Here is a 27,870-nt window from a genome sequence, read left to right on the forward strand (position 1 = left end):
TTCATCCCCCCCTCCAAAAAAATTGTTGCTGATTTCGGGTGTCACCATAGCCACAGGCTGTTGGTCAGAAGTGCCTCCTGCTTGCTTGCTTGCTAGGGGGAGTCTTTGTGGACAAGTCCTACATTAAGTGGTTTTCGGATGGGGGCAGGACATAAGCCGCACTTTTAAGTGAGCCCAGCAGTGCTCCTGCTTTTCAGTTTTTGGTAGCTCTCAAGAGGGTTTGCTGTACAGTTTTTAGGGAGAAATTGGAAGGGCAAACCAAGAAATGGGGTGTGGGATAAATTTCCTCTCTAGGCGACTATGGTGTCTTCATATTGAGCATCTCAACAAATAAGCCTCATAGTTGCCATGAGTTCTTTTCTTTAAAGCAGCTATTGTGTTGGGGCTGAAGATGCCCAGCCAGCAACTTCCATGTACTTGGTTTCCTCCAGTGTGTGGCAAAGGGGTGAAGTGAAGATCCCTTGCTTCGCTATAGGTTTTCATTGAATACAATTTAGTAGAATATTCTTTCCTTCCGTGTACATTTCTGGCTAGAGTCTTTCATTGTCTCCATTCTGGTAATCCTCGGAATGACCCGTGAGATGAAATGCATCTTCTCACACCTTCATCTAATCTACACAGCAATATTTTAAGACTTCGTGGTCATTAAGGGTAGCAGTTAAAAATATGTGGTCAGATTTTGATAGCAGAGTCCAGGGAGTATATCCCAAAACAACAACAAAGCTATCTGGTTCAGATTTAAGATGGGAGGATGTGAATGATTACATACTTGATTGCATTTATTGTAGCAGGGATACAAATACCGCAACTGATGGACATGTGCCTGAATTCTCTTAGTTCACACTGTTTCTTTCAGAAAAGTCTGCACAGCCTTGCTCTAAATTGTTGTATAGTTGATCCTTGAAATAAGTGCCGACCATTATTTTTGAGTTTTGCAGGCTCTGGTTTGCAAAATCTAAATGTGATGCTGCATTGAAAGGAAAATATCCCAACCCCAGTAATTAAAGGCTACTTGCTTTCCCACTGCTGTAGAATTTTTCAGTAGCCCGGTGTTTACGTATAATTGGCTGTCTGGTGGGGATCTGAATGTTGTAACTCATACTCCTCTTCCCTGTTTTGCTTTGCACTTTCCCCTCTTGCCTTACTGAATAGTTAGCATTTTGCATTTCTGTGCTTTCAGTAGAATTAGTTTGACCAGTGTAGTTGCATCACTTGTAGCTGCATTCACGGGGGCGGGTGGGGGGGGGAGTTAAAGTAATTTTCATCTGCTTTAAACACACTGCATCTTGTTCTTTCTCCTTTCACAGATGTTTGGAAACTGGACATTTGGTACTCTGGTTTTCACGGTTATGGTTATAACAGTGACAATGAAGGTATAGTAACACAGTTGTGACTTTGCTATGCACATTTAATTGTCTTAGATTTCCCTGATGGTTTAGAAAGCGAGGCTTTCACGCTCCTTTTCTAGCTTTTTATTGAATCTTCAAGAACAACCAGATTTAGATGTAAACTAGGGCTGAACTGAATTAGTCATGTAACTTTTCACCATTTTTCATTTTCACATTGAAAATTTCACCTTTCAGTGAGGCTGAGAAAGTAGGCATCCTGTGTCAAATACATTTTTGGATTTGGGTTGTTTCAAAGGGATCTCCTTGGCTTTGGAGTTCTCACGCAAACTTTAGAAGAATACACCAGCTGGGATAATGGTGTCGTTCCCAGTGAACCCTAAGAGGAAGCACTGGAAGAAGAAGAAGAAGAAGAAGAGTTTGGATTTGATATCCCGCCTTTCACTCCCCTTAGGGAGTCTCAAAGCGGCTAACAACCTCCTTTCCCTTCCTCCCCCACAACAAACACTCTGTGAGGTGAGTGGGGCTGAGAGACTTCACAGAAGTGTGACTGGCCCAAGGTCACCCAGCAGCTGCATGTGGAGGAGCAGAGACACGAACCCGGTTCCCCAGATTATGTGACTGCCGCTCTTAACCACTACACCACACTGGCTCTGGAAGACTTCTTTAAAGGGAACTTGTTCTGCCACCAGCCTAAGCCAAAAGGTGTCAACTTGGGAAAGAATCCCAGCGTTGCTTTTTTCCAACAACTGCGCAGCCTTATGGTGAACCCCCATTAAAGAGTGGGGACCACTTTTATACTAATTAAATGTATTTTCTGTTTGGTGATTTTTTGCCAACTTTGTTGTGTTCTTTTGCTTTTAGATGGCTTTAGAGACTCATTTCTGGACCTGGATAAACCATTTTGTTACCTGGGGTTCCATTGTCTTTTACTTTGTATTCTCCTTGTTCTATGGGGGAATTATCTGGTAAGTGTGTGTGTTTGCATGCCAACAGAAGAGTCGGTATCTTGTAGTCTGTGCAGGGGGTGGGAGGGGAATGTTTGCCATGAATGCAGTGAAGTGGATTGATGGGAATAAGTTAAGCGACAGGTTTTAAAAGGTCAGTGAGCAGAATGCAAGGTCACCGTACATATGCATGTGCCCAAGAAACTTGGATTGCTGTTATTGGCTCTTTCAAGTACTCCCCTGAGCAGGCAAGTCACAGCCCCATGGATCAAAAAAATGGTGGGTAGTATTTCAGTGGTATATCATCTAGATCAGCCTTTCTCAACCTGTGGGTCCCCAGATGTTGTTGAACTACAACTCCCATCACCCCTAGCTAGCAAGGCCAGAGCTCAGGGATGATGGGAGTTATATTCCAACAACATCTGGGGACTCACAGGTTGAGAACCACTGATCTAGAAGCTCTAGAACCAAGGAGCATCCCAGGACTTGAGTCAGTGAACACGCATACATCCCAACAGTATGTTAGGTAGCCATTCCCAAAATCTGCTCAAAAGACAAAAAAAGGAGTGATGACTGGTACCAGAAATTTTAAGCTACCCCTAGAAAATAGTATAAAATGTGAGTCTTCCGCTACTGGTGCCTTGCTGGGCAGGTGGGGTGTGGGGGTGTGGGATTCTGCATGCTTTTCTGTTTTAGCCAGTGGTAAAAATGGATTTGTTCTTGTTCATTCATCTGTTTTCCTGTAACTTGTTCTTACTATTCCAGGCCATTTTTGCACACCCAAGACATGTACTTCGTATTTGTCCAGTTGCTCTCCAGTGGCTCTGCTTGGTTTGCCATAATCATCATAGTTGTCACTTGTTTGTTTTTCGATGTTGTGAAAAAAGTACTGTACAGACACCTGCAGCCCACAAGTACAGAAAAAGCCCAGGTAACTTGCACCTACATGTGGTTTTTCTAACATTAAAAGAGGAGGCTTTACCAGGGAGACCCCCTGCAAGTCTGATGAACTTTTCTCTGCATTTGAAACCTTTTCTGCAGTTCTTGGATGAATTACTGTGACGCTGCTGTGCGTAAAATAGAAATTTCCTTCTACATGGAAGAATGGCTTTTTTTCTTTTGTTAGTCTCTTGACTAGAATGGAAGTGGAAGTGTGATTATTGTCAGGGATGGAAATTTTCAGTGATAAATATTCTTGCTTAAGGTCTTACGAATTCTTCCAGGTACAGTCTAGCTCACTTTTAGTCACAAGTGGATCACTGCAACTTCTCACTGAGGATGATTTGATAATCCACATGATTACAGCACCAGGGGAAGTACTTTCCCCACAATTCTCAGCTCCTCTTGCATGCACAGCACCTTGGATCATAGTTCCTGGATCTGCCCCCATTATTTCCCCCTTGCCCCTAGGACATTGTCCAGAAAAGGCATGTGTATGTGATTGTAATTCCTCGAGTAACGCTATGACAGAGCTGAGGCAGTTATGGATCTGTTTTGGATGAGGCCAGATCCTGGGAAGCCTGGGCTCTATAATCTGCAATGGATCTGGGGAGATAAGGAAATGTCTAAAATTTGGTTTGTGAACCCAACCCTCTGCATTTGTCAGATCCTACACCAGGTTTCCTCTTGATCCTTGGCAGCCCAAAGTACTCTGTAACAGCCTCCCGCTGTAGTGCTCCTGTCATTTTGGGGCTGTGTTTCAGTGCTGTCGGTAGCCACTAGTTCCTGGGTCATGTTCCGTGGATTCCGGCATTTAAGTCATAGTGGGAGATCAGCCATTGCTGACATGGTAGCATGTCTTATAAATGTGCATCCACAGTAGATTCTTCCTTTCCCAGACAAGCAGAGCCAAATATAAGAAGATGATGTAGAGGCAGCGCTTCCTCTGTGTGCCACCAAACAGTAGAAGGTCCTGTCTTTTAGTGAGTTACATGAGAGAACCCTTTCCCAGTAGCTTCTTCCTCCTTGCGCAGGCAGTTTATCTCCTTCTGTAATACTCCGTGCTGGGCAGTCTCCTTGAGCCCTGCCTGGGCCTCTTACAAACTAATCCTGCTATACATGATGCATGGAGAAGCATCATGGTGATTCGTGTTAGGGTGAGGCTTGTGAAGGTTGGTCTCCTGCTGGTATTTCCCCATCCCTGGTTTTTTTGTGTGTGATTATTTGATAAGCAGAACAATCCTCTCCTTACATTCAGGATGCCACAAAGTCTCAAACTGCGCCAGTGGCTATTCAGAACCTGTACTTAACAACTCTGTCTTCCACAATACAGCCCATTATAAACAATGCCTTCCTGAAGACCGGAGCATGTTGTGGCACAGAATAACACTCTGTCCAATCAGAGTAACTTGTTTATTGCTTTGAATTGTAGGTCTGTAAGCCGCAGGAAGCCTCCTCCAGCACTTCCAATATCTGTAATTCATTTCTTATTTGTCTTGGAAGTAGACTCCATATGCAACTAGCGGGGGGGCGGGAGAGATCATTGGCTTGGATCCCGTAGAGCAGTGTTTCCCAAACATGGGTCTCCAACTACATATCCCATCACCCCTAACTAGCAAGACCAGTAGTCAGGGACGATGGGAACTGTAGTCCCCAAACAGCTGGAGACCCACATTCGGGAAATACTGCTGTAGGGACTCCCAGTGTAGGAAAAGCAGGGAGACCCCAGTTCACTCTGCAGCTCTCTGCACCATCTTCCATGTTGTTTGTGGGGGAGTTCCCAACCCTCTGGGGCCGCTTTTCATAGGACACAGGGCTACAGGAGGAAAGAAGAATTGGCGAAAATTGCTTTTCTCCAGCAGGTATTCCCTATAAGCAGAACTCAGTTCACAGGAAGCCTGGATCCAGCCCAGGGTGCGTGAACTCATTGTTTTGTGCTTTAGGAATTCAGTTCCATTTAGATGTTTATTTTCCTCAGCTTAAACTTGGTAGGCGGTTCATTAACCACCTGTGATGCTGTACAAGGGGCAGTTGCTAGGAAAGTCCAGTTCTAGGTATTTCTTAAACACGACTGCCAACACAGCAGCTAATATCTGCATATAATTATCTGTGGTCTTTCAAGACCTTGAATGGTCCTCCAGCAATTTGTGATGTGCAGTTAATAAAATGTGATCTGTATTTTGTGCAATAATGGAATGTCTCATTTGAGCTGCATCTGAAAACACCAGTCATATTTCCTTGTTGTTTGCATACAGCCTATTGAAATCAGTCTCATCCTTCCCAACCATACTGAGTCATGCCTTAAGACATGTTTAAAACAGTTATAAATGTGAGTTTAGTTAAGTGCAAGGGATGCAAAATTCATTCCATGCATTTGGATTGTATCTCTAACTACTTTTTTGCAGGTAACCCTCTAATACAAAATACTTTCTCAGGAGGTGATAATCAAACATGGTCACTTTAGGGCAGTACTTCTGTTTCTCCTAGCAGTCTTACGCCTGCCATACTTTATGGCCCCACTTAACTCAGCATGCAAGTGACTCATTACATCTCAGTTTAATTGATCTTTATTTATTATTTTTATTGAACTTTATTGTTAAATTTTCTAAACGACCTTTCTACAAAAAGTATCCAAACATTGTGGTCAGAATGGACAACGGTGGGCCTCTCGCAGAGGCAACAATCCTGTTTCTGGACTAACCCACATTAGACTGGGGTTTACCCCTATTCCTAGAAAACTGACACACCAGGGAGAAGACAGCTAGGCTATAATCCTCCCGTTTAATGTGCTAGTCTGAGCCGTATTCTATATAAATATCTTGCATATCCATCCCCTCAGCCCCCACCTGTTTTCTGAATTGGTATAGCCCAGACACAGTGGATAACTCAAGTGACCACTAGTCCTGCATTTGAGAGCAGATTAGAGAATTCTCTGCTGATATTCACACCATTTTAATGCATTATCTGAAATTCGTGTTTAAGTTCATCAGTTGTTAAGCTAGATTTATTTTACCTGACTAAAGCTGGCATTTAAGATGCTATTTTCAGCTCAGGAAAGGAGAAAAAATATATTTGCAACCGAGCCCTGAACATTTAGCTGTAAAGGAGAATGCAATGAGACCCACAGTGTGTCTTTTTCAAAAATAAATAAATATGAATTTCATGTCAGTTTATGGCTAGGGAGTCAAAGTTGAAAGCAGACATCTAGCTGTTCTGAAGTGACATTAAAACAGCCAAAGTGAATGTTTACTGTTCAGCCGCTTGTGTGATTTAACTATACAATTAGTCTTGTGCCACAACAAGCGTGCTTGAACCACATACCCCCTAACGATTTTTATAGCTTGCAGCTTTCATGCTTAAGTAATAAAGCATTAAATGTGTTTAGTGTTGATTTGCTGTGCGTGAGCGATGCCTATAACTGATGAAAATATGAAATAAATAGTAGCTCCATTAATCATAAATGGCTTCAAATCCATCCTCTGTAGAGACAGGTCCCCTCACTTACAGTGTGCATTGTTAACGTACTAATAGAAAGACTCACCAACAATGGCATTGAAAAAGCCTTAAATTAAAATTATGTGCTCCAGTTCCTATTAATGAAGACTAGCTCGTGGGGAGTCTACTAAGGGTGTGCTTTTTTCTGTTTCCCGTTTTGTGTGCCTGTAAAATGTTCATTTTTGGCTCAAAGCCGCAGCTTCAGTTCACAGCGGCCAGGTTTGCAGATGTCATTAAGCCAAACTGTGGCTTAGCATGAGCCCAATGGCTCCTTCCCTGGCTTTCTTGACCTCGTAGCTAAGCCATAGTTTGACTTAACATGTTGTCCAAACCTAAGATTGTGCTTAAAGTCACTCCTCCTTAACCATGTTCAGTAGCCAAGGTTTGTCCTTTGATTGCAAATCATGGTCAAGGAGACAGGGGGCCTTAACCATGATCCTTTGTTTGGACGACACGCTGAGTCAAACCTTTGCTTAGCTGCCATCCCACACTTGCGGAAAAAACCCCAAGGAGGAGCAAACTGGATTCAAGCTCCTCTCCAGGAGAGAGAGAGAGAGCGCATTTGTGTGGTCACAGTAAACTGTATTCTGGCTTACCATGATGTGCAAACCAGTTCATGGTTGCTGTGCAACCTGCTTCTCTTGGCTTTTGTACCAGAGCTTATGTAAAACTTTGTGGGAAGAAATGACCCACGGAGGAAACATCTTAATTAAAAATATTGGTACAAACGATGGGATGTAAGTCAGGTTTTTGGTTCGCCTATCCCTATTTTCCACACCCCACCCACCAGCCACATGACGGGAAGCTGAAAATGGGATGGCAAAGGCCAAATGACATGGATGGTGTTAGAAATTGACCTGCTTGTATTAAATCCCCTATGTGGAGGAACACTGGTTTGCAACAAGTTAAAAAAACAAAGGCAGCCAGGGAAGGCATGCTGTGCAGGTTGAGCATATGTTGCCCGTAACTGACACAGCCGTGTGTTAATTCAGCGCAGTGCATTCTTAATTTACTGCAAATATAAGCTTTTTCTCTTCCTTTATCAAACCATTACGTACAGCCCATATTGGTCTAGGTGACGTGTGTTAACCATTCGGAAACCAGTGTCCCTGCGCTTATGCGCTCTGCGTTTTGAAAAAAGATCTTTGCCTTTAAAGATCCTGTCCTGTGTCTGTCTTTTTTTATATATATAAAGGTGACTGCTTCTCACTGACCTGTGTGTTCCATCCCTTCTTTGTCCACCTGTAGATGTACTCCAGCAGAGTTGCTTTAAGCGAGGAATGCATCGCACTGCAGCCATTGTCCAGGGCTCCGAGTCAGCTGAGCAAAATTAGGTAGAGTAGGAGGAGCAGCTCCTTCCCCACTTTTATGCATGCTGAAGGCCAGCTAACCAGCAATGAGAGAGAGAAAGGGGCAAGAGGCATGGACAGTGGTGTGGGCAGAGCGCAGTAGTGGCAGCGCACATTCGTGCCTTCCTGTCTCCCACACAGCCCTTAGCTTCGCTCTGTGTTTGCAGACCCAAACGCAGCATGCATTTTAAAAACAAATAGTTCTTCTGGGGGGGGGGGCGGGGAGAGGTTGCAAGCATGATGATCAATGTTCAGAATCCCAAGTCGACTCCCCGCTCTGCTGTTGAAAATAACTAAAATCTTTCAAGCATGGTCCCAGCGCTTCTGCTTAACTTAACCATCCATGATGTTAACTGCTTTTTGCATGTCGGACAGTTTCAGCTGCAGCGAACATAACTGTTCATTCTTGACTACTTTGACTTTTGCTAATTTGATTTTTTTAAAAAAAAAAAAGCACAAGTGATGGGCAACTTCCTTGTGGCTTGTGTATATATGTGTAAATTTTGTGCAGCTTTATATTGTGTTTTGCACCTGAATGCCCTATGGATGTGTTTATTGTAAGCAAGGGGTTGATGGGACAGTGTTGATTAGACTGAGTGAATGCATTACCAGCCGAAACATACTTCACTTGATCAGCAGGTGATATTCTACAGGGACTTAAAGAGAGCAAATAAAGAAGAAAATTGCTCAAAAATAAAGGTCCAGTTTAAAGGCCTGTAGGCCTCCAGCTCTGCTCTTCATCCATGTTATAAGGTGGTGTTTCTCATCCAAGGTTTAAAACTGACATCCTGAATTACAACTGTGAATTACAAATTCAGACATGCCTACCTTTCTGAGCTTAACATGCCAAGATACGTACAAGCCTTCTGCCTATGTGCTCTGCCCTCGTATTGGCCCTTCCTTTTGGATGCACTGCGATTCATTTCCTGGATCAATCTGCCATAGTTCCAGGTTGCTTCTGAATCGCGGAATCTTAAAACACAGTTGGAAGTTGCTTTTAAGGTCCTGACCAGCTCTGGCTGCGGTAACTGTAGTTTTTCAGCTCAGACTTAATGGGGAGTTACGGTCAATTAAGCTTGGAAGCATTATTTCATGATGGGCCAAAAAAGGGGCAGTTCAAGGTCAGAGCATGTGCACACAAGGCTCGTGCATACCTTAGTGAATTAAGTCAATATACATTTCTCCGAACTGGGCTGGTGTGTGACAGCACAAGAGAAAAAACTGAATTGATTTTGCAGCGGAGCCAATACAGATGTTTCCTTGGCAGTATGTAAACAAACACGTTCCGATCTGACCTGTCAAAAATTTAAACAGTCGAGGCTTCTTGTCCCTGGCGGGTAGAATGTCATCACAATAAGTACTAATAATGTGTCAGCATTTACTTTGATATTTGGAAGTACTCATATGATGTCTTAGGTACTCTTGGGCATCACACAGGCTTTTGTGGTTTTCAGCCTATCCAAAGCACATTTCCCCCAGTTCGCATAGTTTAAGCCGATAGCATATCTTACGGTTATTGACTACTCCTTCCGCATTTTTTTATGAGCAGCCCTCCAATATATATCTCTGCTTTCTGCCTTGGGTGTTGATGCCCCCAAGTGGGTTTAGCATCACCTGTTGCTCGAAGGCAGGAAACTAGGAGAAATGAAACTTGGCCACTGAAGTACTTGTGCTTCTTCTAGCCCTACCACACCATACAAGTGGCTCCTTCCATTTATCTTCCTTTTCAAAAGTCATAAGCAGCCTTTCTGCCAGTGGCGTAGCATGGGTTGTCAGCACCCGGGGCAAGGCAAGTAATTTGCGCCCCCTAACCCCTGGATTTTAGCACTCGAATGTGAGCGCGCCCCCCAGATGTTGCGGCCGGCCCCCCTGCACCCCCCACGCTACGCCATTGGGGCTGGGGGCGAGTGAAGGAACCAAGGACCCCCCCTTAAGGCTCAGCAGGAATTTATTAAATTTATTATTTGCGGAGCCCCCGCGGGCCGAGGCAGCCGAAGCCCCCTCCCCTCGGGCGCCTCCCCGCCCTCTCCTCTCCTTGGGCGCTCCGAGGCGCTCCAGATCCGGGCTTGGCGAGCGCCTCTCCTCCCCCCAGCCTGGTCCGGGGGCTTCCAGCCGCGCTCCGTCCTCGCCCGCCGCCCCCGCCCCCCCCCCCCCGCGGCTGAGACTTGCACTGAGAGCCGGAGCCAGCGGCGCCCCCTTCCGCCAGGAGACCCTCGCCCGCCCGCCGGCTTCCTCTCGGAGGGTTTGACTCCTCCCTCCCAGTCGGCAGAAGCAGCCGCCGCCTGTGGCTGGGCCGAGGGGATGGCGGCGGCGGGGGGGTGTGGAGGCTGCCCGTGCCCGGCCAGGCGTTGGTGGCGGCGTCGGCGCTGCTGCAGTGGCTGCTCCTCCTGCGAGCAGTGAGTGGAGCGCAGCAGCGGCGGCGGGCGCGCGCGCGCTAGGGCGCAAGGCTGGCGGCGGCGGCGGGGAGCCCGGCGGAGGAAGGAACTTGTCCCTTCCCTCTGGACTTGCGCCCCCCCAGATGTTGCGCCCGGTGCGGCCAGCACCCCTGGCACCCCCCACGCTACGCCACTGCTTTCTGCCATGGTGGTGGTGTGGAAGTGTAGTGGGAAAGGTCAGAAAACTGACACAGAACAGTGAAAACACAAACCACCTGAGTGCTTTTGCAGAACGACTTGAGTTTCAGCTTGATTTCTGTCTTTTAATAGCAAATATTGATGTTTCCCAAGGCATTAAATCTCACAAGAAGAACTCTTCTCCATCTGATAAAGGCGTGTTCTAGCCCAGCATCCTGTTTCCTATGGGATTCCCACAAGCCAGGATTTACGTGTCATAGCATTCTACCCACTTGCAGTCCCCAGAAGCAGGTATTTAGAACCACACTGCCTCCAACAGTGGTTAGTAGTCACTGTGGTTAGTAACCACTGACAGCCTTAATCTCCATTAATATGGTTAACCTATTAAACCTCTTGAAGTTGGTAGTAGTACAGCTTTAGCCAGCAAATCCCATAAACTAGCTCAGGGTTTCCCAGACATGGGTCCCCAGCTGTTTTTGGACTACAACTCCCATCATCCCTGACCACTGGTCCTGCCAGCTAGAGATGATGGGAGTTGTAGTCCGACAAAGCTGGAGACCCACATTCAGGAAACACTGGTCTGGCTATAGTGCTTCCTTCTGTCTGTCCTGAATCCTCAGCCCATCCATCTTGCAATAGATGGTCTCAGGTTCTGGCATTATGAGAGCGGGAGAAACCTCCCTGCACTGTCTCCATGCCATGCATAATTTTACATACCTCTCTCTTGTTCCCCCCTCCTCACGTTTTTCTCCAAAACATTTTAGCCTTTGCTCATAAGGCACTTGTTCCAACCACTTTGTGATTTTGGTTTCCCTTTTCTTCAGCTTTCCTGGCAATAATATAATGGGGTCCAGCAACCAGAATCATACATGATATTCCAACTGCCATCAGACCATAAATTTGTATAAAGACATGATGATACTGCCCGTTTTATTTTTGGGTTCTTTCCGTGGAATTCGCCCCGTTCTCAGCAACCACGTGCAAGGGCAACATTTACATTGAGCTATCAACTGTGATCCAAAATCCCTTTCCTAGTCAGTGGCTGGCTGCTACTAAATGTCAGAATCAAAAACCCAATTTCATGGTTGCTGCAATCAATGACCCAGTATCTCTCTTTTGATCTTCAACAATAACAAATTCTAATGATGTATTAGCAATAGAAATGAAGAAAACCTTAGTCTGGAAGTAGTGGTGGATTCTGCTGTTTTCCAGACATGAGTAAGTCATTCCGGACATTAGTTTTGCAGTCATGAATAAATGGGTCCCTCTATCTCCGTTTATATGCTGCTTTTCTTCTGTTGTCAATAAACTCTCAAGCATTTCTGCACCTTTCATCAGAATAGCAGCTTTCAAGTAACAGAAATATTAAGGATAATGTTGATTTTGAACGGAGTTAAGACTTGACAGAAACATTAATTCAGCACCTCATAATTGTGGGTGTTTCCCAGCATACCTTGCTAAATCTGCAAAAGATAAGGTATTTAGCTTATGACCTCCCATTTTTAATGCAGGCTTCCTCTAACTTGGCCCGCCAGATGTTTTTGAGACTACAGTTCCCATCATCCCTGACCGCTGGTCCTGCTAGTTAAGGATCATGGGAGTTGTTGGCCAAAAACATCTGGAGGGCCGAGTTTGAGGAATCCTGCTTTAACAGTTCTTCAGGTTTACTGATAAATGACCCCTCCCAGGTAAAATGTTAATTACCATTTACCAGGAAGGCCAAAAAGGAATTCGCATGGCACTGTAGCTTCATCAGTAAATGTATTGAGCCTAGGACATGTGGTTTGGTTATTTTGTTAACTATCCACTGCTGGAAGAGTCGATATGCTAAAATCTCAAATGGACCAGTGTAGTGTTTAAGGTCATATCGGTTCTTCCTTGCCTGGAGGTGCAGGAATGAGCATGCCACCATATTACAGAGCCCACAGAAGCATAAAGCCTTGAACTCAATGGCTTTCTATCTTTAAAGCTTGTGAACAAATTTGTAAAGCAGGATATGGATCACTTTAATAGATAAATGTCTAATATCCTGTAGTTCCACTAAGCTTACAGGACTAAGGCTGCACTGTGAGAGTAAATACCATTGAACTTGGTGGCATTTACTTCTGAGGCTCAGGCTGCAAGCCCCCTCAAATTTAAAGCTATTCTGCCTAATTCCCTGTTTCCAGGAGAAAGTTGTGTTGCAGAACGTGGGGCATTGGCCAGAGTGCCTTCAAAAATGGCAGTCTGAAATCTGAAGTTCTAATTTTGAAGCTTGCAAATACTACAGTTCAAAATGGATTGTAGTTTTCATGGAAAGCTGACTTGGGAGTATGCTACTTTAAAAAGCCCATGGAGGTTTTTACTGATCAAGTACTATGTGAATCTTGTCAAATGCAAAATAAATACCAATTATCAAAGCCCATTGCAGATCAGTACTGCACTGAAAAACAATGAGCATAGTAATTACCTTTAGATTTGTTTAGAACAGTGTTTCCCGAACTTGGGTCTCCAGCTGTTTTTGGACTAACTCCCATCATCCCTAACTAGCAAGACCAGGGGTCAGGGATGATGGGAACTGTAGTCCAAAAACAGCTGGAGACACAAGTTTGGGAAACCCTGGTTTAGATCTCATGCTTTTTGCTTTTACCAATATAAAATAATTATTGTGCAACTTCTTGCCATCAGAGCATCCAGATCTAATCTTGGACAATATCTCATGTAAATGACATTATTTCCCCAGGAATGAATCCCTCATTGCTCATTCTGAATTTGTGAAGTAAATCAGGCAGGAACCAGGAGCATGTTGACCCAAAGCAATAGTAAGGTGGTTTAAATAATGCTTTTAGTAAAAGTTATAACAGTCGATAGAGTAGTGCCATTAGATATTGTACATGAAGTACATTGAAAAGGGATGCTGACGCAGCTTTTAGGAATTAACTCCTTTCTAGCAGAAGCACATGCAGAACAGCAGACCAGTGGCCCCTTTATTTTGTTTTAAAGCCCTAATCTGTTTATGTACGTCATGAATTGGATTTCTTATATTATATTTACAAGATATGAAAATTCATCCCTGCCCATTTAATCTTTTCTCAAATGAAGCTCACTTCAGTAATGCTCAGGTCCGTATTTACCCGGCAAGGAAGAGCATATTCTGGGAACCAGTGTGGTGTAGTGGTTAAGAGCAGTAGACTCGTAATCTGGGGAACCGGGTTCGCGTCTCCGCTCCTCCACATGCAGCTGACCTTGGGCCAGTCACACGTCTCTGAAGTCTCTCAGCCTCACTCCCCTCACAGAGTGTTTGTTGTGGGGGAGGAAGGGAAAGGAGAATGTTAGCCGCTTTGAGACTCCTTCGGGTAGTGATAAAGCGGGATATCAAATCCAAACTCCTCCTCTTCTGTGAAATCACAACTGAGGCAAGGGGTGGTTTCAGGAGCGTTCTGGCAACTTGACCATAAGTCATTGCAAGCTGCTGTAGAGAGAAAAAAGAGAAAGTATCCACTCCCTCTGTGGTCATCAGAGATACCTTGGCAAACCAAGAGAACTCCTGGATTTTTTCATTCTGTTCTCAGAGCAAGTTGTAGGAGCAGGGGGGAAAGGTTGATTGTATTATTATTATTAATTGCATTTATATCCCGCATTTTCCTCCAGAGAGCTCAAGATGGGAAACATTGTTCTTCCCCATCTCACTTAATCCCTGTGTGGTAGATTGGGCTGAGAGGCAGTGACTGGCCCATGGTCACCCAGTGAGCTTCATGGATGACTGGGGATTGAAACCTGGTCTCCCAAGTTGTTGTCTCGACACTAATCACTATACCTTGGCACTAATCCCAGGCTTGAGTTTCTACATCTTTTTGTCTTAAATTAGCCACTGTACCTGGGTCTACTTCAGCTAGCAGGGTGTGCTGCTTAAGCCATTAGCCTTTGACGCATCTCCCCCCACAATTCATCGCATTTTTACAGCCACCCGCTGTGGAAACTGTAAGGCCAGCCATGCTCAAGGGCCAGTATTCTTCTCTTGGGTCCAATAAAGCAAACGTCTGTAGCCTTTTTCATGTTACTCGCCATTATTGTGCAAGGTGCTACACAAAACACGGGGGGTGGCACTCAAGAAACCCTGCTTTGCAGGTTACGTCCCCCAGTGGATTAAAGTGCCACAATTGCTGCATTGGTCAAGGACAGAACCAAATATCTTTAGAAAACACTTACGACAGATTGCTGATTAAACATTTGCATCTACTCTGCTTCATTTTTGTTTTCTGTTCGCTGGCATTTCAGCTTGTGGATAAGCAAATTGCGTACACTAGCACCGAGAATGTTGCCCTGAGCGCCTCGTTTACTTGAGTGTAATGGCTGTCTTTATTCCTGTAGAACGGCTGGGTGCTTTATAAGGTCTGTTGCTTTTTGTGTCCTTTTTTAGATGGAAGAAGAAAGGGGTTCAGTCACCCCAGCATGTGATTTTACTGAAGGCAGGCACAGAGGGGAGGACAGCAGGCAACTACTAGCAGATGCTCTTAGGCAGCGAGAGTGACCGTGTGCCCTAGGTAGTACCCGAGTTCTATATCCTAATAATCTAGCTCATCATGAATCAGTTCATCTGTGGTGCTCTTTTCACCATGAAGCACTTTTGACATCTTGGCATGCCTCTGGTTTTGTGTTTTTCCTAACAAACTCGATCACTAATATTGCCACATTGATTTAATTTGGTTTCTTAATTCCATTAAGAACTAATGGGGAGGGGTGGGACGTGCTGCATTGCAGTCTGAAGGTTTTTTTAAAAAGCGTTTTAAGACCACTGATGATATTTAAAGTAGGGATGACTAGTCTTGTGGCCTCCTGGATGTTTTTGAACTCACAAGTCCCATCAGCCCCAAGTAATATGGTCAGTATTCAGGAATGATGGGAAGGCCGCTTGTTTGTTGGTTATCCTCCTCGGAAATGTAGCAGACTTCAGCTAGTTCCTCTTATTTTTGTAGCCTGGCCTACTGCAGGATATCCATAGAAATTTGTTCCCTTCTGAGGTAAGACTTCCTGGGTAGGACCCAAAGAGATCTGTCTGTAGGAGGGCCCATTAGTTTTCTCTTTTTCCTGTAGTCTCTTGGACCTCTCTGAGCACCTCTGGAGGGTTGGGGACCCACCAGAGAGGTGGGGTGGGTGGGTATGTGCAAGGAACAGGTGGAGAGAGACCTGAAGTGTCCAGGGGCACTCTACTACAAATGTAGTAAAATATGTCTTGGTAAGTCGAAGTTGGGAGAAGATTGATTTTATTTTGGCAGGACAATGGTGACGTGGGAGTGAATGGAAGAAAGAGGAGAGAAGGGCATTAAGCTGTCTAATAATAATAATTTTATTATTTATACCCTGCCCATCTGGCTGAGCTTCCCCAGCCACTCTAGGTGGCTCTCAACAGAAAATAAAAAACACGATAAAACGTCAAACATTTAAAAGTTCCCTAAACAGGGCTGCCTTCAGATGTCTTCTAAAAGTCAGATAGTTGTTAATTTCCTTGACATTTGATGGGAGGGTGTTCCACAGGGCGGGTGCCACTACTGAGAAGGCCCTCTGCCTGGTTCCCTGTGACCTTATTTCTCACAGGGAGGGAACCACCAGAAGGCCCTTGGAGCTGGACCTCTGTGTCTGGGCTGAACGATGGGGTTGGAAATGCTCCATCAGGTATACTGGGCTGAGACCGTTTAGGGCAGGGGTGTGAAGACTTTAGGCTTCTGAGTCTTACAGTAGAAAATGGCTGTTTAAGTGCCAGTGATAAGCTTCAATTCAATTGACAATTGCATCGTTTGTGAGATTTCTAATGTGGTTTTGAAGTTGTACAAAAAGTTGTGACACTTCTGACATGGGTTTCAGCTAAGATGTTCAACCGTGTATGTAATTGTTGCTTTTCCCCTCACTAACCATTTGGGGTTTTTTTTTGGGGGGGGGGTCCTCAGTGCCTTTCTTTCCGCTAGCCGGTTTCATACTAACTAATAAGACAAGCCTACTTTTTTGTTGTTCATTTCAGCTTGAATGCCCCGCTGCTTGTTTACCCTTTGTGCTATTGGTGGTTGTTAATGTTACTACTTTAAACATGTTTTTCCCCCTCCTTTACCCAGCTCTGTCTCCCCAAACTCCCTAATTCAAGTGGAAATAATTTTATTCATTGGCATTTGTACCACACACTTCCTCCAAGGAGCTCTAGTCACCTGCCTTCTCAGGTTTAGCACCTTGACGCCACACAAGAAAACGGATGTCCCTTTGTTTGCTTCTCGATAAAAATCATCCCTGCTGTCATGGTAGCAGCAGCAGCAGCTGTTGGCAGGATGTCAGGCATATGCCAATTCAAAATGGTTTCCCTGTCGTTTCCTTTTATTTCTCTCCATTTACGCAGCCACAGAAGTGATTCCCACTTGTTGAGTTCAAACCCAGCAGGTCAATGAGACTTTGTCAGTAGGTTGCCGAGTCAAAGCTGCTTTTGACCTTGTGGGCACTGCTGGAAAGTGGGGAAGGCAACAATGGGGGCAAAAGTATGGTCTGGGTTAGGCCAGTGAGACCTAAAGAGAAAGCAGAAATAGCTAGTGGGGCACCATGGGTCAGGGACGAGGGGTGAGTATCCTGGGTCCCAGACCTCGTAGCTAATGTTGTTGTTTTGGTTTCCCGTTTTGGATCTAGTGCCAAAGAAAGTGCTCTCATTAATGGCAAGGTGTCCAGGTTTTAAATCAGGGGTCAGCAACCTTTTTCAGCTGTGGGCCGGTCCACCATCCTTCAGACCATGTGGTGGGCCGGACTATATTTTGAAAATAAATAAATAAACGAATTCCTGTGCCCCACGAATAACCCAGAGGATGCATTTTAAATAAAAGCACACATTCTACTCATAAAAACACCAGGCAGGCTCCACAAATAACCCAGAGATGCATTTTAAATAAAAGGCCACATTCTACTCATGATTGAGAAGGCGATTGGGCCGCATCTGGCCCCCGGGCCTTAGGTTGCCTACCCCTGTTTTAAATGGTGCCCCATCACTGCTGCACCTCCATTATACTGAATTGCCCAACATAAGTTTACAGGATCTGCAAGAAGGATGCATGTAGGCTAGCTCATACGTATTGCGTTCATGCTCCTAAGATTTGTGTTGCTCTCCCCCCCCCCTTTTTCCCTAAAGAGGTTTGTGACCTGTAATAGCAAAGAAAGGAAAAAAGAAAAGGAATCTGATACGCTGATCTCTCCTTTGTCTTCCCCACCCCCTCAGCTTACTGAGACAAGTGCAGGTATCAACTGCTTGGACTCCATGTGCTGCTTCTCAGATGGAGAAACAGCATGTGCGCCTCTTAGAAGAATGCTGGAGCGAGTGATGGGGAGCTGCAGCCCGACGCGAATCAACAGGTGTGGAATTTCTCTCAATTGCCTTTGCTGCCGACGGTTCTCTTATAAACTGGAGCACGACGAGCCGGCAGCTGTAGATGTCTAAGGAGAGGCAGGAGGCGCTCCTCGTAGGGCCCACCCCCTTTTTTATTTTTGGATCTCAAAAGATCAGTGTTTCTGCTTCTCCTGGAAGCCCTTTCAGTGGAGCGCAAGAAAGAAAGCTGCCTTTGTATTGGTATTTTGTTCCGAAAACTTCCTGAATTTTTCCCGCGACGTCGTCCGATCCAGCAGCTGCAGTGTGCCTAGAGCGGCTTTGACATACGCATGAAGCTGCACATGAGCCGGGGCTCCCCTGCTCTCTGCAATACCAACAAGCGATCCGAGTGCATTTGCCAGGGAGCAGAAGAGAGTAGCTTCTGCTCATGCCAAGCTTTGTGCGTGTGCCGCAGTCCAAAAAGAGCTCCGTTTTTTCCTTCTCCTTTTCTTGTGTGCATATATCAATGTGATTTCCCCCCTCCTCTCTTGCCTTGTATTTCCTTTTCCTCAAAATCTGATCACTGTCCTGATTTATTCCCCTGATTTAGCTCTTCCTTGTGTTCGCAAATTAGAAAACGGTTTGTGCAATCCCTTGTTTGTTCAGTGTCTGTCTGCTCACTAGTCATATATTACAGTGTCTGATTCTAGTTATACAAAGGTTGCATTTTCTCCCCTGAAATATAACATCCTCTGCAAATGTAAAAGGAACGCTTTGGGGAGGGTTTTATTTTGGGGCTTTTATTTGTACATTGGCAGTGTTTTGTTTTTTAAAAAAATACTTTTAAAACAATATGGAACAGGAGTTTTATATACTTACAATTGAATAGCAAAACTTGACGGAGCCAAAGCAGCTCAAAATAACAGTTTTTAAATTTTCGGGACTTTTCTACTTCTACCTGCAATACATGCCATTCAGAAATCAGTGCTAAATGTTCCTTCAGTTGTAGATACCTATTTTTTATTATTTTAAAAAAGCAGTATATCCAATAGAGCCCATATAAATATCCTTGACAAGCACGGTTATGTTTGGAACCGTTTTAGAACAGCAAATTTTAGAATCTGCAGAATTTGTCTGCAACTTCGTCCTTCTGCTGAAACTAGGGTAGCCGGGAGGAAACAGCGTGACACAAACACAGAGAAATATTTGTGGGGTAGAAAATCACCTGTTGCAGCTGAGTTTCTTCTAACACCTCCGATTGATAACCACGTTCTGGAAAATCATAGCCACTTCACTCCCTCTCCGGCCCTGCGGCCACTGTACTACTCGGAGCTAAACCATGGATAGACCTAGAGTTACGTGCAAATCTGGCTCGTGTGCCAACATGCCACGAGCGGCTACTCAAGGGGAAAAAATTGCCTGTTGCAGCTCATGGTTTCCCGGAAGTGAGACAAACCATGAGCACAGATTCTCATGCAAGGCAAGAGTGTGCAGCCGTGGTTTAGCTCTGAGTAGCAGCAGCAGCAAGACTGGGGGGGGTGGAGCGAAGCTTTCTCGTTCTTGCTAAGCCAAGTTTAGTGTTATTTGCAAACCAGGCCAATATCGCAAAGGTTCTGGCTATGCATGGTGTTCACAAAAGGTAGGTATAATCTGCTTCATGTTCAACTTTGGCTAACAATTCTGATGGTTTTTGCTTTTGTTTCTGCATCATCTATAAGTGTATGGCCAGCACGGTGTGACTAAAGTCTCCTATTTGACAGAATAATACCCTCTTGAACTTACCATGCATCTTAAAAAGCAATCCGAGAACATGACTTGGCACCATCGCAGCACACCCTGCAACATTTTCTGTTTTGGTTTTAAATTCTGCTGAAATAATTTGGTTTAGATCAGCCTTTCTCAACCTGTGGGTCCCCAGATGATGTTGGACTACACCTCCCATCGCCCCTATCTAGCAAGGCCAGAGCTCAGGGATGATGGGAGTTGTAGTCCAACAACATCCGGGGACCCACAAGTTGAGAACCGCTGCTTTAGATCATTGCTTGAAAGAGACTTAATAATTTTCCTGGCCCAGTTTTGCTTTGAAAATTGCACAGCACCGTTCCTCAGACAGTTTGGAATTGTAGCTCATCTCTTCACCAAGATTATAATGCAGCAATTGTAGAGTAAAAGTTGATTCCCTAAAATCATAGATTTAGAGCAGTTGTGCTCTAGACATGGAGTAGATGTTGCCCAAATCACTGTGATTTGAGACAGACAGGACAGTATCAGTCTTCAGTATTTCTTCCCCGAATCTATTGGAGCACTGAGATGTGCACCCAGAATAAACTCTTGGGTACCTGAAGTCCTCATTCACTTTCCTGAAAGGCTGCAGAGCATGTATTCAGATCAGCTGCTGCTCTGGGAATGAATGGGCGGCCTCAGTGTCTGTCCTGAGTCATTGGACCAGGGTGAAATAAGTAACCTTAGTGACAGTAGACTCGCCATGTGCTTATGACTGATAACACTTTGGGTCTGAGCTGAGAACTTTCTAGTTATCTGTCCCAGCATTGTCTGTTGTCAGATGAAACACACGTCTTCAGGTTCTGTTTTCCATATGATTGGTAGTATAGGTAGAACGTCTGTTTCAGCCATTTCAGTTATCCACTTCCAGTATTACAATTTTTCCACTTGGCCAACAGTATCCATCAAGTCTCTTGACTTACCCATGCTAACAATTTACCTGGTTTATTGGCTCGAAGACATTGTGTGACACCCATGATTACCAGCACTGAATATTCTGTCAAATAAGAGAACTAGAATGTGAAATCAGTACCTGGTGACATTCTGAATGGGAATGCTTTTGTTTCATCGAATGGTGTTAAATGCTTGGAGTGAAGGGGAAATGGGTACAGCACATGAAATCCTCTTTTAACGCTTTAAAATTAAAATATGATTTCTATTCTGAGCTTTCATTGATTTTTCAAAACAAGAATCTGTGCATGACTTTTCTAAGTTGCCAAAATATGTTGCTCGTCTGTCTTCCATCAATCAAACTGTTCGTCATTGCATTAGTCACTCAAGTGCTGAATCGTGTGGTTTTATTAATGATACATGTTCACAGCTACTTCCTCAAGATATTTCAGATAGCTGGGATGGAGATGGATGTTTCCATTATTATTTATTTTTGGTTTTTGTTCCGAATGTGTGTGGGTTTTTTTTAACTTCCCAATCAGTACCTGTGCTCATTTACACCTTTCTCCTGAAATACATGTGGCACAATTGCATGCCACTAATACGCATCTTTAACAAAGGTTTCACGCTCGTTCCAATGAGAGGAAAATATTCCACAATGACTAGACGATCCTGCTCTTCACTGCATGCCACGAGTGACTAACCTATGGCCCCTTCCATATGTTGACTTGCAATTCTCATTGGCCTCATCAAGCATGGCCAATTGTCTGGGATGGTGGATATTGTTCGGGGGGGGGGGGCATAGGTTAGCCACCTCTAGTGCATGATAAGCAGCAATTCCCCTGAAGTCAATCCTGAGAATCCTCCACAGGAGTTGGGTTTCGAATCATGGCCACTACATGAAAACAAGCCCCATATGTGTAAAGGGGCATAATTGTTTACCTAATTATGAGCTAGTAATAGGGGTGCTTCTAACATGAAGCTTTCCCCCATTTTTCTTCTGCAGTCTGGGAATGTTCTGCATCTCTGTTGATCACATCCAAAATGTTACAAAGCCCAGATTTGAAACCCAGGGCCCTTCCAGATGATGCCCATGTTAATCCCTGGAAAACACGGACCCTTGGCTCACTTCCTTTTGCTTTTATTTTTTTTAATCCCTTTAAAATCCCCCTCCCCACTTTTTTCCCAAACAGAAATTCACATTTCCAGTCAGCAAAACTTCTTTCTTATTGTTACTTTAGATCATGGAGCTCTACGGAACCCTTCTATACCAACGACCGAAGCATCTTGACGTTGTCCACCATGGACTCAATCATATGTTGAGACTTTTCTCAGTGTCTTTTGGAAATCCATAAGTTTGCTAGCTTACAAACAAATTCCGTAGCGTACCATTGGTTTAGCAAATCTGCTACCCACCCCTCACCTCCAATTTTTTTTTTTAAAGAAAATTATTTTTGTCCTGGAGTGTCTCTTATTTTCCCCCAAATTGTTGCAGAAGATTTAAGGAGATTTTCCTCTGGGTTCCATGCCAAACAGCCTGGGTGGATAGTTTGCATTTCATTTGAATGTCGCTGGAAAGCAGTTATGGGTTGTCCTACTATAAGAATATTGATTTTGAAGGTTCCAGATTATCATTTGCAACAAACCATGTTGAAAATGCCATTTAATGGAGCTGAAGCCTATTGGCATTCTTCAAATGGATACTCTTGGTTTTCCATGATCGAGTCAATCAACAACAATATGTTGGAATTACTTTAAAAGGAAAGATGTGGTTTGATTTGCTGTCCAGAGATCCGTAATCTTAAGAAGATAATCAAGATAGGACGTTGCTAGCACTATTAATGTGGTAGCTCCAACATCTCCACAAATTGAGAACTCAATATTTGTCATACCCTTGTTAGACTACCTGGAAGTTTTGAACATGGAAAATCACAGCAAAATGTTGTTGAATGAATAATCGTTTTGTTCCCCAGGCATGCATGATCAGGGGCCTGCTTTTTTGTACACATTCCCCCCCCCTCCATATATTTATTTAGTAATATTATCCTCTTAATAGGAGAGCACTTTTAAGCAGTTAATTATTCTCCCGGTTTTTGCAGGGACTGCAGACTTAGTGGCAGCCCTTTTATGAATCCCATATCACCCCTGTGCAGGAGTTCACATTTCAAAATGCAAGCCCTGTGCAAATTGTTCGCATGTCCACTGCAGTTTCCTTTTTGAGCCAAGCAGGTCATGAGCGACGCTGAGAAGAGCATCATCTTCCTGGTGGTGGAAAAAAAACAACAATGCGTAAAATGAGGCCATTGTGTTTCGCTTCCGTATCGGGGCTCAACTGCATTGAGTGCGATGAGCTCATGACACCCTGCTCTCACCAGCCACGTGCCCCTATAAATGTCCACTTTGGAAGTGTCAATGCTTTTCCCACCATGCTGCTTCTGAAGGCAGCCTTAACTAACTGTGTCGGTGGCTGCTTCCAAAAATGCAGCAAGCCTCGAAGAACTCCGTTCCGTGTTTGGATCTCATCGCGTTGACCTCTGTGTTGGGTCCTCTGCTTACAGACGCTGTCATTTCTAGGAATGTCTGCAAGTGTTTTTTGCCACAAGTTCATGTTTTCCTTAGAAGGGAGGGGTATTCAATATACGCCAGCAGCACTCTGGCACAGCTCCCGTGCATTTCAGTTTAGATGCACAAAGGATGGCAGGCGTTCCCGCTGGATGACACCCCTTGTGATCAGATAGCTGCTGTTTGCATAAGTGATTTTGTCTCCATTTTTTTCTCCTTATTCAGTCCATTTTGTCAGTGACATAAACCACTAATTCATACATGCTGTTGCCCTCCTGGTTTTTCATTTCATCTTCTCATCTCATCTTTTCAGGCAAAAGGTTAGAAAAGGCATCAGGCTTGACAAATAATCAAGCTCCAAGCATTTATTGAAATGTATAACTTAAGTTACTTTTTTTAAAAAAAGAGTGTTTGAAGAGTTAGATTTTTAAATACTTTTGTCCACAGTTGCGCAATTTGAAGAGTTATTGACTTCATTTTTTCAAAACTTCCCATTTCTCCCTCCTCTCTCTCTCCTCCCCTCCTCAGTGTATGTAAGGGCGCAGAAGAAGCATGTATTTAAACAAATTCAGGAAGAGTATAAGAGTCCATCTGTCCAAGCCCAGGTATAATTTTCTTTCTGAGGGGAAAAAGCAAAGTCAGAGAAGATTTATTTCATTGTACCATATGTTTTGTGCATGATAAACAGGACCTGGGGCAAATGGAAGCAGAGCTAATATATTTTGTATTGGACCACAGATGCTTTTATAATTTTATCTTTTTTTAAAAAAAATGTTTGTGCATTTTGGTTTCTTGGTCTGATTAGTTCTAGGTTCAGCCATAGGCCGAGCAAAATGAATCAAGTGTGAAATTCATGAATTATAACATATTTGTACCTGTTAAGACCAGCCAGGAAAAGTAGAGTGGGCCCATTTTCCTGCTTTACTGATTTTAGGTAAGGGGTAAGTTCTGTTAAGTCTCTCTAGTTCACGGAATACACATAAGGAAACCTAGTGTCAAATTAGCGTTGCGTATTGCCGACCCCCTGGAAGAATCTGAACTGCAAAATCCCAGTTCAGCAGTCAAATGTTCATACAAGATTCCCAGTCCAAAACCCTGCAAAGAGGCATGATGTACGAACAGGGCTGTCTTCATTCATATCACTGTGGAAGCCTTCACCACGGTAGGAACTCTGCAAAAACGTTGGCCACGGAGAACTGCATCTGCATCAAACCCTTGACTTTGCTCCTTAGGATTGCTAGATGGGGCTTCTGAAGGTACTCAAGTGACTCAGAAAGCCATCTCTCTTACAGAGTGTGACATTGTGCATATAGCCTCATGCTGTCTGGCACAATCCTGCGCAGAACAAGCCAACATGGATTGTCCTCCACCTTCCGGGCAGCTCTGTGTGTTGCTTCAAGTTGGCCAAGTCGATTCTTTCTTCCAACCCAAGTCTGCCCATGGCCAGGTTTGTGGCATCCCCATTCATAGTGGGGTGTGCCTTTTCTAAATGCCACACATTGATTGTGGAGTATGTTCCCTGCTCTCCACATTGGTGTTGGTGTGGGAGTGGTTCTGGGAAGGGTTTTGCAGCTTGCATCTGTTGTTTTTTGGCATTGCTGACAAGCTTTCTCCTGCTGCCCCAAATGTTACCCTCAACAGAAAATATTGGGATGTATCTGGCTCAAAAGCAACAGAAGAGAATCCTCCTCTCACAGTAACCTTTGACAATTGGGCCTTGTTTATCATGAGAACAGGCGTAAGGAACATCCAGCTCCCTCGAGCCCTATACAAAATGGCCAGTGGTCTGGAATGATGGCGGTTGTAGTTCACTAACATGGGGCAGGCCATGAGTTCTTCACCCATGGCTTGGAGAGTACAGTGTGGAGAGGAGACTTAAATGCCCATGGAAATCAGGTGTTTAGGCCCCCTTGTTTAGAACCAGTTCAGACTTTACAGATTTTTCCACAAAAAGGGACTTGGGCATCCTCAGAAGTTCAGCTGCTGGGAGAAAGAAACTCCTAATGACAACAGACAAGAAATAAGCTTGGGACTCAGGGACTCAGTGGGTCAGGCATCTCCTACATGCAGCTCTATTTGCAATACTTTGGGGGTATCTGCAGAGCCCCAAGGAGTCTACTTATTTCCAAATACTATAGAGTTTTGTCTGCTTAAAACATGCTATGCATATTTAAGGATGTTTGGAGATTTGCAGGAGGGGGCATTGTACCAAAAACACTCCCTGCAAAGTCCCGTTGCCTTCAGTGGGCCTGCACAGCCTCTGCCCATGTAAAGTTTCAGCGGTATCGCCCTGTGTGAAGCTGCATTTTGTAGTGCTAAACATTGCTCAGCCATTGAAAGAAGCTAAGGTAAAGGTACCTCTGCCCGTACGGGCCAGTCTTGCCAGACTCTAGGGTTGTGCGCTCATCTCTATAGGCCGGGAGCCAGCGCTGTCCGCAGACATTTCCGGGTCACGTGGCCAGCGTGACAAGCTGCATCTGGCGAGCCAGCGCAGCACACGGAACGCCGTTTACCTTCCTGCTGGTAAGCGGTCCCTATTTATCTACTTGCACCCGGGGATGCTTTCGAACTGCTAGGTTGGCAGGCGCTGGGACCGAACGACGGGAGCGCACCCCGCCGCGGGGATTTGAACCGCCGATCATGCGATCGGCAAGTCCTAGGCGCTGAGGTTTTACCCACAGCGCCACCCGCGTCCCTGAAAGAAGGTAGTCTGAAACATTCTTTTGACCTGCCCCCCCCAAGTTTTTAAGGCTGAATAGAATCTCTCTTTAAAATTTAATATTCCAAATTTGATTGCTTTGTGAACTTCACTTTCCAAGTGTATCTAACGTGCAATCAGTAGAACATTTGTATATTGAAATCTCTATATATATCATGCAGGAATGACTTAAATGCCCAATAGGAAAAGCTGGGGGAAAGCAGCCAGGAGCTGGAGTTCAGGTAGCTCAAGTGTAGAGACCTTGTTTTGAACACAGAAGGTTCCAAGTTTAGGCCCTGGCGTCAACTGGCTTTGAAACACTTTGGACTGAACCCCGAAGAGCTGCCAACCAGTGTAGACTACTGAGCTAGATGGGCTAGGGAGTTGATGCATAGTGGCTTCCTGTAACACATACCCATTGTCATAAAGATGCTGCGGAAACCTGCTGTGGCTCCGCTCCCTAAAATCCCAGGGATTGCAATTGGGTGCAGGTACTACACATTTGCCAACACAGAACTTCCAGGGCTCCCCAGGGATAAGGAATGCAAACCCAAACTTCTGCAGTGTAGACTGGCTTGAGGAGGGACGTTTGTGTTAAACCCGGGCCCCACATTGAGAAATGTGACTAACGCTGGACCCTGGAAATGTTGAAGGACTGACTACAAGTAGAGCCTGTGTGCTTATTATGGAGCAATACCAATAATAATTTGGTGGCAGACACAACTATGGCCATCTTTATCCTTTTTGCCATGTGTCATGTAAATGCATTGAACCTCTGTAACAGGTGATGGACAGTAGAATGATAAGTGACTGAGAAGGGCCCAGAGACATATTAGGAAGTATGCAGGCTGTGCTTTCCTTCACTTGGCATCCTCTTGTTGAAGTACCACATGCAGTGGCCGGAGGCCACCAAGTTGGAGAAAAATCACTGCAAAGGGATGGTTGATCATGCTCAAACCTCCTGTCTCTTAGCTCCACTGTGCATGGTGGACTTTTGTAGCAGAGCGAACTTGGATAGGATTGTGCTGTAATTCGGTCACACTAAAATCAATGAGGGGGGGAGCGGGTAAAGCACAGCTCATAATCTCCGTCTTGGGGCAGAATTTAGGTTTCAATGAGATCCCGTGCGACAGATAGTGCTTGTTGTGTGTGTACTCACCATTTTCAACAAGAATTGCCATTTCAGAGAAGGCCTATTTTGTTACTTAGCTGCAGGATTAAATATTTACTGACTTGTGTTTTTTTAAAGAAGCTGGGAAATACTTTATTTTTAAAACGAGGGTGGTTTCAGGTATGAGACATTATTCTTACTATGCCAAAGACTGCGCTTCATCAAACATGCTTGATTCAAGGTCCTGCAAATTGGTCCTCCTTCATGAAGAAACAGCAAGCCCTCTAGATTCTCAGTTGTGGACAAGCCTGGTGGGGTGCACTGCTCTCAGGGTTTGAAAAGGCCCCTGCATGGTGCTGTTGGAAGGAGCACCGAATGCAGCCCCATCTTAGCTGTTTGAAACTGTGCAAGAGGGACATTAAAGCAGCATTGCCTGTTGGGAAACCAGAGCAATAATAGGTACCAAGTAATCTTGACCCTGGGCACTGTGGCCACCTCTACCATCGTTTTTAGATCCTCTGTGGAAACAGAGTTTAATATAGCGTGCTGACCGTACTGCTATGTCAATAGGTTGTTCTACAAAAGTTTATGGAAATTATATTTATTGAATAAATCTTTTGACTTTTATGCCACTTGTCTTGTCTTCACTGCTTAAGAATGGGTGCTTAAGGATTTGAGGGTGAGGAATTGCATGTTTTAGTGCATTCTACAAATTGTCTGTGCACAGGTAGAGAAAGGAAAAGGGTTTGCAGCTCAGCAACTCTATCCACCTGCCATTTTTTTTAAGAAAAGCAAGGAGTTCAAATAGAAGGTGGCAGCTTTTTCCAGTGTTTTGTGTGTTTCATTGCGCTTCCACAGTAGGGATGAG

At 44.5% G+C, this 27,870-nt stretch overlaps 1 protein-coding gene across 16 annotated transcripts in view; it reads left to right on the forward strand.

The window, feature by feature from the left end:
- The window catches only part of ATP11B (ATPase phospholipid transporting 11B (putative)), an 80,818-nt gene extending 53,189 nt beyond the window's left edge, over nucleotides 1-27,629 (forward strand). Inside the window, exons 26-34 of one of the 16 annotated variants that reach the window (XR_014564292.1) lie at nucleotides 1,308-1,373; nucleotides 2,211-2,314; nucleotides 3,059-3,224; nucleotides 7,976-8,061; nucleotides 10,803-10,940; nucleotides 13,372-13,450; nucleotides 15,049-15,172; nucleotides 17,872-18,005; nucleotides 21,873-27,629. Coding sequence is in view for 10 of the 16 variants with exons in the window: in XM_083739240.1 (XP_083595366.1) it covers nucleotides 1,308-1,373; nucleotides 2,211-2,314; nucleotides 3,059-3,224; nucleotides 17,872-18,090 (555 nt within the window). In the remaining 6 variants the exon portion in view is untranslated. Of the gene's footprint in view, nucleotides 1-1,307; nucleotides 1,374-2,210; nucleotides 2,315-3,058; nucleotides 3,225-7,975; nucleotides 8,062-10,781; nucleotides 10,941-13,371; nucleotides 13,456-15,048; nucleotides 15,173-17,871; nucleotides 20,906-21,872 lie in introns of those variants that run through there. The other 15 variants (XR_014564295.1, XR_014564293.1, XR_014564294.1 and 12 more) reach the window with 15 other exon arrangements.
- The last annotated feature ends 241 nt before the right edge of the window (nucleotides 27,630-27,870 follow it).

Source organism: Podarcis gaigeae, assembly GCF_964106915.1.
Source record: "Podarcis gaigeae genome assembly, chromosome: 5".
Lineage (NCBI taxonomy): Eukaryota > Metazoa > Chordata > Lepidosauria > Squamata > Lacertidae > Podarcis > Podarcis gaigeae.